Source organism: Salmo salar, chromosome 04, assembly GCF_965601325.2.
Source record: "Salmo salar chromosome 04, fSalSal1, whole genome shotgun sequence".
Lineage (NCBI taxonomy): Eukaryota > Metazoa > Chordata > Actinopteri > Salmoniformes > Salmonidae > Salmo > Salmo salar.
Window position 1 is genome coordinate 3,052,501 of NC_138294.1, and position 12,500 is coordinate 3,065,000.

The 12,500-nt window shown below is 52.0% G+C and overlaps 1 protein-coding gene across 1 annotated transcript in view; it reads left to right on the forward strand.

Moving 5' to 3' along the window:
* Positions 1-4,397: 4,397 nt before the first annotated feature.
* The window catches only part of LOC106595047 (uncharacterized), a 36,705-nt gene continuing 28,602 nt past the window's right edge, over positions 4,398-12,500 (forward strand). The window contains exon 1 of the mRNA XM_082973858.1: positions 4,398-4,527. Coding sequence (XP_082829984.1) covers positions 4,444-4,527 — 84 coding nt within the window. The 5' untranslated portion in view covers positions 4,398-4,443. The remainder of the gene's footprint in view (positions 4,528-12,500) is intronic.

The window sequence follows — 12,500 nt, forward strand, 5'->3', positions numbered from 1 at the left end:
GGAGGCTAGGAGATAGGGGCTAGGGGAGGAGGCTAGGAGATAGGGGCTAGGGGAGGAGGCTAGGAGATAGGGGATAGGGGCTAGGGGAGGAGGCTAGGAGATAGGGGATAGGGGCTAGGGGAGGAGGCTAGGGGAGGAGGCTAGGAGATAGGGGCTAGGAGATGGAGGCAAGGGGAGGAGGCTAGGAGATAGGGTCTAGGGGAGGAGGCTAGGAGATAGGGGCTAGGGGAGGAGGCTAGGAGATAGGGGCTAGGGGAGGAGGCTAGGGGATAGGGGCTAGGGGAGGAGGCTAGGGGATAGGGGCTAGGGGAGGAGGCTAGGGGATAAGGGCTATGGGAGGAGGCTAGGGGATAGGGGATAGGGGCTAGGGGAGGAGGCTAGGAGATAAGGGCTAGGGGAGGAGGCTAGGAGATAGGGGCTAGGGGAGGAGGCTAGGAGATAGGGGCTAGGGGAGGAGGCTAGGGGATAGGGGCTAGGGGAGGAGGCTAGGAGATAGGGGCTAGGGGAGGAGGCTAGGGGATAGGGGCTAGGGGAGGAGGCTAGGGGATAGGGGCTAGGGGAGGAGGCTAGGGGATAGGGGCTAGGGGAGGAGGCTAGGGGCTAGGGGATGAGGCTAGGGGATAGGGGCTAGGGGAGGAGGCTAGGAGAGGAGGCTAGGGGATAGGGGCTAGGGGAGGAGGCTAGGGGCTAGGGGAGGAGGCTAGGGGAGGAGGCTAGGAGATAGGGGCTAGGGGAGGAGGCTAGGAGAGGAGGCTAGGAGAGGAGGCTAGGAGATAGGGGCTAGGGGAGGAGGCTAGGAGATAGGGGCTAGGGGAGGAGGCTAGGAGAGGAGGCTAGGAGAGGAGGCTAGGAGATAGGGGCTAGGGGAGGAGGCTAGGAGAGGAGGCTAGGAGAGGAGGCTACAGGATGTTTTCTTAAAGTCCTAAGGGTGGATATTTGCATGTGAGTTTTATTAATGTATTATTTTACCCTGCACACAGACCCACACCCTGTTTCTCCCCCTCCTTCCCTTTCTCCCTCCCCCCATCTCCCCCTTTCTCCCTCCCCCCATCTCCCCCTTTCTCCCTCCCCCCATCTCCCCCTTTCTCCCTCCCCCCATCTCCCCCTTTCTCCCTCCCCCCATCTCCCCCTTTCTCCCTCCCCCCATCTCCCCCTCCCTCCTCCATGTGTTTGATTCCTGGCCCGTGACAGAGGTTCACCCTTTATCCCTCTCTCTCTCTCTGTGTGTGTGTGTGTGTGTGTGTGTGTGTGTGTGTGTGTGTGTGTGTGTGTGTGTGTGTGTGTGTGTGTGTGTGTGTGTGTGTGTGTGTGTGTGTGTGTGTGTGTGTGTGTGTGTGTGTGTGTGTGAGACGAGGGCCCTCAGATTAAGGGTTTGCCTCCTGCTCTTTATTTGGGGTCAGCCCCTGAGAGAAGCTTTAGGAATTACTTTCACAAATCCACAACACACACATGCACACACCCTGAAGAGGCCCCCCAGTCAGATCACAGGGTCTGTCTGCATCACCACTCAGATGCAGGAAACAGGGCAGGATATTTGGGGTAAAGCCATTGGAAGGTACTTTTCCCCAGTTAATACCTGCAGTCGACTTGTGCCATGCGTTTTTGAGAGAAAGCAGATTGTGTTCCATCTGTGACATTATTTAATATTGTGAAACTTACCGTAGTTCCCCTATTGTGAAACTTACCATAGTTCCCCTATTGTGAAATTTACCGTAGTTCCCCTATTGTGAAATTTACCGTAGTTCCCCTATTGTGAAACTTACCGTAGTTCCCCTATTGTGAAACTTACCGTAGTTCCCCTATTGTGAAACTTACCGTAGTTCCCCTATTGTGAAACTTACCGTAGTTCCCCTATTGTGAAACTTACCGTAGTTCCCCTATTGTGAAACTTATTGTAGTTCCCCTATTGTGAAATTTACCGTAGTTCCCTATTGTGAAACTTACCGTAGTTCCCCTATTGTGAAACTTACCGTAGTTCCCCTATTGTGAAATTTACCGTAGTTCCCCTATTGTGAAACTTACCGTAGTTCCCCTATTGTGAAACTTACCGTAGTTCCCCTATTGTGAAATTTACCGTAGTTCCCCTATTGTGAAACTTACCGTAGTTCCCCTATTGTGAAACTTACCGTAGTTCCCCTATTGTGAAACTTACCGTAGTTCCCCTATTGTGAAACTTACCGTAGTTCCCCTATTGTGAAACTTACCGTAGTTCCCCTATTGTGAAATTTACCGTAGTTCCCCTATTGTGAAACTTACCGTAGTTCCCCTATTGTGAAACTTACCGTAGTTCCCCTATTGTGAAACTTACCGTAGTTCCCTTCTTGTGAAACTTACCGTAGTTCCCCTATTGTGAAATTTACCGTAGTTCCCCTATTGTGAAATTTACCGTAGTTCCCCTATTGTGAAACTTACCGTAGTTCCCCTATTGTGAAACTTACCGTAGTTCCCCTATTGTGAAACTTACCGTAGTTCCCCTATTGTGGAACTTACCGTAGTTCCCCTATTGTGAAACTTACCGTAGTTCCCCTATTGTGAAACTTACCGTAGTTCCCCTATTGTGAAACTTACCGTAGTTCCCCTATTGTGAAACTTACCGTAGTTCCCCTATTGTGAAACTTACCGTAGTTCCCCTTTTGTGAAACTTACCGTAGTTCCCCTATTGTGAAATTTACCGTAGTTCCCCTATTGTGAAATTTACCGTAGTTCCCCCTATTGTGAAACTTACCGTAGTTCCCCTATTGTGAAACTTACCGTAGTTCCCCTATTGTGAAACTTACCGTAGTTCCCCTATTGTGAAACTTACCGTAGTTCCCCTATTGTGAAACTTACCGTAGTTCCCCTATTGTGAAACTTACCGTAGTTCCCCTATTGTGAAACTTACCGTAGTTCCCCTATTGTGAAACTTACCGTAGTTCCCCTATTGTGAAACTTACCGTAGTTCCCCTATTGTGAAACTTACCGTAGTTCCCCTATTGTGAAACTTACCGTAGTTCCCCTATTGTGAAACTTACCGTAGTTCCCCTATTGTGAAACTTACCGTAGTTCCCCTATTGTGAAACTTACCGTAGTTCCCCTATTGTGAAATTTACCGTAGTTCCCCTATTGTGAAACTTACCGTAGTTCCCTTATTGTGAAACTTACCGTAGTTCCCCTATTGTGAAATTTACCGTAGTTCCCCTATTGTGAAACTTACCGTAGTTCCCCTATTGTGAAACTTACCGTAGTTCCCCTATTGTGAAACTTACCGTAGTTCCCCTATTGTGAAACTTACCGTAGTTCCCCTATTGTGAAACTTACCGTAGTTCCCCTATTGTGAAACTTACCGTAGTTCCCCTATTGTGAAACTTACCGTAGTTCCCCTATTGTGAAACTTACCGTAGTTCCCCTATTGTGAAACTTACCGTAGTTCCCCTATTTGTGAAAACTTGTTACCGTAGTTCCCCTATTGTGAAAACTTACCGTAGTTCCCCTATTGTGAAACTTACCGATAGTTCCCTCTAATGTGAAACTTACCGTAGTATCCCCTATTGTGAAACTTACCGTAGTTCCCCTATTGTGAAACTTACCGTAGTTCCCCTATTGTGAAACTTACCGTAGTTCCCCTATTGTGAAACTTACCGTAGTTCCCCTATTGTGAAACTTACCGTAGTTCCCCTATTGTGAAACTTACCGTAGTTCCCTTATTGTGAAACTTACCGTAGTTCCCCTATTGTGAAACTTACCGTAGTTCCCTTATTGTGAAACTTACCGTAGTTCCCCTATTGTGAAACTTACCGTAGTTCCCTTATTGTGAAACTTACCGTAGTTCCCCTATTGTGAAATTTACCGTAGTTCCCCTATTGTGAAACTTACCGTAGTTCCCCTATTGTGAAACTTACCGTAGTTCCCCTATTGTGAAACTTACCGTAGTTCCCCTATTGTGAAACTCACCGTAATTCCCCTATTGTGAAACTTACCGTAGTTCCCCTATTGTGAAACTTACCGTAGTTCCCCTATTGTGAAATTTACCGTAGTTCCCCTATTGTGAAACTTACCGTAGTTCCCTTATTGTGAAACTTACCGTAGTTCCCCTATTGTGAAACTTACCGTAGTTCCCCTATTGTGAAACTTACCGTAGTTCCCCTAGGATGGAGAGAGAGAGAGAGAGAGAGGGAGAGAGGGATAGGGGAGAGAGAGAGAGGGAGAGAGGAAGAGAGGGATAGGGAGAGAGAGAGAGAGAGAGGGAGAGAGAGAGAGCTTTAGACACAGTGGGACCGGGGAGAGATGTCCTCTCTCCCTTCTCTCCCCCACCCTCCTCTCCTCCCCCTTCTCTCCCCCACCGTCTCTCCCCTCCCTCTCTCTCTCTCTCCGTTTGATAAGAAACAATTCCAACACACACACACACACACACACACACACACACACACACACACACACACACACACAGAGAGAGAGAGACAGTTCATGTGTTTTCTGTCTCCCACACTGATTGTGATAATATTCTCTCCTCAGGCCTGCCCAGAGATATGGAGACAGTACCACATCACGGTAAGTGTGTGTGTGTGTGTGTGTGTGTGTGTGTGTGTGTGTGTGTGTGTGTGTGTGTGTGTGTGTGTGTGTGTGTGTGTGTGTGTGATATAGACCTCAGCCTAAGAGAAAAGAACAGCTTGTTTGTCAATTAAAAGAGGTGATAAAGCATGAAATGGCCTGCCAGCGACCTCACGGGAGCAGACTGTGTGTGTAGACAGGGGTGGTCTGTCTGTCTGGCATTTCCTCTATGGAGATTAATTAGCAGGCTCAGTTTAATGGAAGGAGCTTCTTCACTAGACTACTGCTGGCTCTGGAGGGGGGAGGGAGGGGGAGGAGAGGAGGAGGAGGAGGAGGGGGAGGAGGGGGGAGGGAGGAGGGGGGGAGGAGGAGGGAGAGGGGAGGGGGGAGAGAGAGGGGAGGAGGGGGAGAGAGAGGGGACGAGGGAGGAGGGGAGGGGAAGAGGGAGGAGGGAGAGAGGGAGGGGATGAGGAGGGAGAGAGGGGATTGGGGGAGAGTGAGGGAGGGAGGAGGGGGAGAGGAGGAGGGGGAGAGAGAGGGGAGGGAAAGGGGGATAGAGAGAGGGGAGGGAAAGGGGGATAGAGAGAGGGGAGGGAAAGGGGGATAGAGAGGGGAGGGAAAGGGGGAGAGAGAGGGAGGGAAAGGGGAGAGAGAGGGGAGGGAAAGGGGGACAGAGAGAGGGGAGGGAAAGGGGGATAGAGAGAGGGAGGGAAAGGGGAGAGAGAGGGGAGGGAAAGGGGAGAGAGAGACACCCTCAGTTTCTACCTGCTACATTACCATCAGCGCTGATCAGGCTACACCCTCAGTTTCTACCTGCTACATTACCATCAGCGCTGATCAGGCTACACCCTCAGTTTCTACCTGCTACATTACCATCAGCGCTGATCAGGCTACACCCTCAGTTTCTACCTGCTACATTACCATCAGCGCTGATCAGACTACACCCTCAGTTTCTACCTGCTACATTACCATCAGCGCTGATCAGGCTACACCCTCAGTTTCTACCTGCTACATTACCATCAGCGCTGATCAGGCTACACCCTCAGTTTCTACCTGCTACATTACCATCAGCGCTGATCAGGCTACACCCTCAGTTTCTACCTGCTACATTACCATCAGCGCTGTCCGGCCGCTGATCAGGCTACACCCTCAGTTTCTACCTGCTACATTACCATCTGGCTGCTGATCAGGCTACACCCTCAGTTTCTACCTGCTACATTACCATCAGCGCTGTCCGGACCGCTGATCAGGGCTACACCCTCAGTTTCTACCTGCTACATTACCATCAGCGCTGATCAGGCTTCACCCTCAGTTTCGACCTGCTACATTACCATCAGCCCTGTCCGGCTGCTGATCAGGCTACACCCTCAGTTTCTACCTGCTACATTACCATCAGCGCTGATCAGGCTACACTCTCAGTTTCTACCTGCTACATTACCATCAGCGCTGATCAGGCTACACCCTCAGTTTCTACCTGCTACATTACCATCAGCGCTGATCAGACTACACACTCAGTTTCTACCTGCTACATTACCATCAGCGCTGATCAGGCTACACCCTCAGTTTCTACCTGCTACATTACCATCAGCGCTGATCAGGCTACACCCTCAGTTTCTACCTGCTACATTACCATCAGCGCTGATCAGGCTACACCCTCAGTTTCTACCTGCTACATTACCATCAGCGCTGATCAGACTACACACTCAGTTTCTACCTGCTACATTACCATCAGCGCTGATCAGGCTACACCCTCAGTTTCTACCTGCTACATTACCATCAGCGCTGATCAGACTACACCCTCAGTTTCTACCTGCTACATTACCATCAGCGCTGATCAGGCTACACCCTCAGTTTCTACCTGCTACATTACCATCAGCGCTGATCAGGCTACACCCTCAGTTTCTACCTGCTACATTACCATCAGCGCTGATCAGGCTACACCCTCAGTTTCTACCTGCTACATTACCATCAGCCCTGTCCGGCTGCTGATCAGGCTACACCCTCAGTTTCTACCTGCTACATTACCATCAGCGCTGATCAGGCTACACCCTCAGTTTCTACCGGCTACATTACCATCAGGCTGCTGATCAGGCTACACCCTCAGTTTCTACCGGCTACATTACCATCAGCGCTGATCAGGCTACACCCTCAGTTTCTACCGGCTACATTACCATCAGCGCTGATCAGGCTACACCCTCAGTTTCTACCTGCTACATTACCATCTGGCTGCTGATCAGGCTACACCCTCAGTTTCTACCTGCTACATTAACATCAGCGCTGATCAGGCTACACGCTCAGTTTCTACCTGCTACATTACCATCAGCGCTGATCAGGCTACACGCTCAGTTTCTACCTGCTACATTACCATCTGGCTGCTGATCAGGCTACACCCTCAGTTTCTACCTGCTACATTACCATCAGAGCTGATCAGGCTACACCCTCAGTTTCTGCCGGCTACATTTCCCTCTTCGCATTAAACTGGTCTATTTTATATTTATAACTAGTCGGTGGAGTCCGATCCCTCTAGAATGAACAATCTGCATCTCGTAGCCGACTATCGACAAGGCGCCTGTCTGTCCCGAAGCCAGCGACGACATGGAAACGAAGGGAGAGGTTTCACTCTCCCCTAAATCTGTCCACAATCTGTCCAGAATCAACACCGATGTGTTTCTATGTGATGATTTAGGAGATGAGATGCAGGAAGCTGGTGAATTTTGTCTCCCATGTAAATGTACGAGGTACATTTTATATTTTCTGTCACCTGTTTCACGTAGCCGGCCACGCGGAGTCATGGTAACCTGTTTCACGTAGCCAGCCACGCGGAGTCATGGCGCATGGTAACCTGTTTCACGTAGCCGGCCACGCGGAGTCATGGTAACCTGTTTCACGTAGCCAGCCACGCGGAGTCATGGCCCATGGTAACCTGTTTCACGTAGCCGGCCACGCGGAGTCATGGTAACCTGTTTCACGTAGCCAGCCACGCGGAGTCATGGCGCATGGTAACCTGTTTCACGTAGCCGGCCACGCGGAGTCATGGTAACCTGTTTCACGTAGCCAGCCACGCGGAGTCATGGCCCATGGTAACCTGTTTCACGTAGCCGGCCACGCGGAGTCATGGTAACCTGTTTCACGTAGCCGGCCACGCGGAGTCATGGCAACCTGTTTCACGTAGCCGGCCACGCGGAGTCATGGTAACCTGTTTCACGTAGCCGGCCACGCGGAGTCATGGTAACCTGTTTCACGTTGCCGGCCACGCGGAGTCATGGTAACCTGTTTCACGTAGCCGGCCACACGGAGTCATGGTAACCTGTTTCACGTAGCCGGCCACGCGGAGTCATGGTAACTTGTTTCACGTAGCCGGCCACGCGGAGTCATGGTAACCTGTTTCACGCAGCCGGCCACGCGGAGTCATGGCAACCTGTTTCACGTAGCCGGCCACGCGGAGTCATGGCGCATGGTAACCTGTTTCACGTAGCCAGCCACGCGGAGTCATGGCCCATGGTAACCTGTTTCACGTAGCCGGCCACGCGGAGTCATGGTAACCTGTTTCACGTAGCCGGCCACGCGGAGTCATGGCAACCTGTTTCACGTAGCCGGCCACGCGGAGTCATGGTAACCTGTTTCACGTAGCCGGCCACGCGGAGTCATGGTAACCTGTTTCACGTTGCCGGCCACGCGGAGTCATGGTAACCTGTTTCACGTAGCCGGCCACACGGAGTCATGGTAACCTGTTTCACGTAGCCGGCCACGCGGAGTCATGGTAACCTGTTTCACGTAGCCGGCCACGCGGAGTCATGGTAACCTGTTTCACGCAGCCGGCCACGCGGAGTCATGGCAACCTGTTTCACGTAGCCGGCCACGCGGAGTCATGGCGCATGGTAACCTGTTTCATGTAGCCAGCCACGCGGAGTCATGGCGCATGGTAACCTGTTTCACGTAGCCAGCCACGCGGAGCCATGGTAACCTGTTTCACGTAGCCGGCCACGCGGAGTCATGGCGCATGGTAACCTGTTTCACGTAGCCGGCCACGCGGAGTCATGGCGCATGGTAACCTGTTTCACCTAGCCAGCCACGCGGAGTCATGGTTAATCTGTTTCACGTAGCCAGGCACGCGGAGTCATGCCGCATGGTAACCTGTTTCACGTAGCCAGCCACGTGGAGTCATGGTAACCTGTTTCACGTAGCCGGCCACGCGGAGTCATGGCAACCTGTTTCACGTAGCCGGCCACGCGGAGTCATGGCGCATGGCAACCTGTTTCACGTAGCCAGCGACGCGGAGTCATGGTTAACCTGTTTCACGTAGCCAGCCACGCGGAGTCATGCCGCATGGTAACCTGTTTCACGTAGCCAGCCACGCGGAGTCATGGCCCATGGTAACCTGTTTCACGTAGCCAGCCACGCGGAGTCATGGCCCATGGTAACCTGTTTCACGTAGCCGGCCACGCGGAGTCATGGCGCATGGTAACCTGTTTCACGTAGCCAGCCACGCGGAGTCATGCTAACCTGTTTCACGTAGCCAGCCACGCAGAGTCATGGCGCATGGTAACCTGTTTCACGTAGCCAGCCACGCAGAGTCATGGCGCATGGTAACCTGTTTCACGTAGCCGGCCACGCGGAGTCATGGCGCATGGTAACCTGTTTCACGTAGCCAGCCACGCGGAGTCATGGCGCATGGTAACCTGTTTCACATAGCCAGCCACGCGGAGTCATGGTAACCTGTTTCACGTAGCCGGCCACGCGGAGTCATGGTAACCTGTTTCACGTAGCCGGCCACGCGGAGTCATGGTAACCTGTTTCACGTAGCCGGCCACGCGGAGTCATGGCACATATTTAACAAGATAATGTGGGCTATTTACTTAATTTTTCTGTTTTAATAAAATACATAATTCGAAGAAGAAACATCTGGGGGGTAATTAATACCTTGTAGCAAAACTGTAACTAAAACTTTAATCTCAAGAGATGACAGGTTAAAGGTTTAAATATTATTTTACTTAGAAAATAGTCCTGATCAAATAGGCCTAGAAAATACACTTAATGAATTTTCAGTCATTTCAATCGTTAAGCCCACGTCTTTCTACGCGATACCACGACTAATGTTTCCTATCTGGGAGGTGAACTTAATTTCGCTGTGTATTTCAGACGGAATCAATCCATTACAATGTACCAGAGTTGACCAACAAAACCAGTGGGGCAAACCCCCCCCCCCCCCCCCAGACCCCCCTCCCGGCTGGGAGTGGAGCACCTGTCTGGCTACTTTTTCTATTTGTCTGACTACTCAATGTACCAGAGTAAACCAACATAGAGCTCCTTCTGCAAAAAAATAAATAAATTCAAAACCAGTGGGGCAAACCCCCCCCAGACCCCCCTCCCGGCTGGGAGTGGAGCACCTGGCTGGCTACTCAATGTACCTGTGGGAAACACTGCAGGGGTAGTAATATTTACACTATAGTGATTTAGCTGATGTTCTGATCCAGAGCCACGTTCAGAACATTCATCTCCAGACAGGTGGGACCACCACCACATACCTCCAGGTGTAGTCAGACAGGTGGGACGACCACCACATACCTCCAGGTGTAGTCAGATAGGTGGGACGACCACCACATACCTCCAGGTGTAGTCAGATAGGTGGGACGACCACCACATACCTCCAGGTGTAGTCAGACAGGTGGGACGACCACCACATACCTCCAGGTGTAGTCAGACAGGTGGGACGACCACCACATACCTCCAGGTGTAGTCAGATAGGTGGGACGACCACCACATACCTCCAGGTGTAGTCAGACAGGTGGGACGACCACCACATACCTCCAGGTGTAGTCAGACAGGTGGGACGACCACCACATACCTCCAGGTGTAGTCAGACAGGTGGGACGACCACCACATACCTCCAGGTGTAGTCAGACAGGTGGGACCACCACATACCTCCAGGTGTAGTCAGACAGGTGGGACCACCACATACCTCCAGGTGTAGTCAGTAAACTTTACCTCAGTAAAGCAGCTTTCAGGTGTGTGTGTGTGTGTGTGTGTGTGTGTGTGTGTGTGTGTGTGTGTGTGTGTGTGTGTGTGTGTGTGTGTGTGTGTGTGTGTGCGCGTGCTAGTTTAAGGGGTGGTGGATTTTGTGACCTAGGTCTAATTGAGGTATTTAAACAGTTTAAGCATCGGGAACAGAAGGTTGTTACACACACACACACACACACACACACACACACACACACACACACACACACACACACACCTCTTAGGGCTCGTACTGTTTAAGACAGCATTTTATTCATGATAATGTTTATGACCCTGAAACTCCCCAAAGTGGACTGTGTGTGTGTGTGTGTGTGTGTGTGTGTGTGTGTGTGTGTGTGTGTGTGTGTTCTGGGAGATGTGACTCTGTCACCTTCCTCTGGGCTCAGCCAGGTGTGAAAATACATTCTGTCACACCCCTACTACTGGGGCTACTTATGCTGGGCTTGTGTGTCCTTCTTCCTCACTGATGTCCTCAGGACTGTGTGTGTGTGTGTGTCTTCCTCTCTCAGCGATGTCCTCAGGGATTTGTGGTCTCAACAGCTAACTCTGGAGAGGAGTCTGTTAGAGAAGCCAGGTGCTTTGAATTCTTTCCTCATACCTACCCCCCCCCCCCCCCCCCACCTTACTGTGTCTCAGTCCTGTTACAGTGGAGAGAGAGGAGGATGAGGGAGGGAGGAAGAGGAGGAGGGAGGGGAGGAGGAGGAGGAGGGGGGGGGGGGGGGTGAGAGGAGGAGGAAGAGGATGAGGAGGAGAGAGATGAAGGGAGCAGCCACAACTTTACTGATGGCTTCCCCTATCCCTAATGATCTCTCTCTCCCTCGTTTCTCTGTGACCCGGTAGAGAAAATAGAATGATAGAGAGAGAAATTACCTGGAGAAGGGAGGGAGGGAGAGGAGGAGGGAGGTAGAAAGGGAGAGAGGGAGGGAGGGAGAGGAGGAAGAGAGGGAGGGAGAGGAGGATGAGGGAGGAAGGGAGGGAGAGGAGGAGGGAGGTAGAAGGGAGAGGAGGGAGAGGAGGATGAGAGAGGAAGGAAGAAAGGGAGGGGAGGAGGAGGATGAGGGAGGGAGGGAGGTAGAAAGGGAGAGGAGGAGGATGAGGAAGGGAGAGGAGGAGGGAGGTAGAAAGGGAGAGAGGGAGGGAGGGAGAGGAGGAAGAGAGGGAGGGAAAGGAGGATGAGGGAGGGAGGAAGGGAGCGAGCACGGTTATTTCCTGCACTCTTTATTCAGACTAAATACATTTCTCTAAAGATCAGACATGTCTGTGTCAGCATTAAGACCACAGCACCCCCATCAGGCCACAGGAGGTACAGCACCCCCATCAGGCCACAGGAGGTACAGAAACCCCCATCAGGCCACAGGAGGTACAGCACCCCCATCAGGCCACAGGAGGTACAGAAACCCCCATCAGGCCACAGGAGGTACAGAAACCCCCATCAGGCCACAGGAGGTACAGCACCCCCATCAGGCCACAGGAGGTACAGCACCCCCATCAGGCCACAGGAGGTACAGCACCCCCATCAGGCCACAGGAGGTACAGAAACCCCCCATCAGGCCACAGGAGGTACAGAAACCCCCATCAGGCCACAGGAGGTACAGAAACCCCCATCAGGCCACAGGAGGTACAGCACCCCGATCAGGCCACAGGAGGTACAGAAACCCCCTTCAGGCCACAGGAGGTACAGCACCCCCATCAGGCCACAGGAGGTACAGAACCCCCATCAGGCCACAGGAGGTACAACACCCCCATCAGGCCACAGGAGGCACAATAACCCCCATCAGGCCACAGGAGGTACAGAACCCCCATCAGGCCACAGGAGGTACAACACCCCCATCAGGCCACAGGAGGCACAGAAACCCCCATCAGGCCACAGGAGGTACAGAGAGAGAGTGGGGGGTTCAATACAGAGCAGGTGATTGGTTCAGGTATATCAGTACAGAGCAGGTGATTGGTTCAGG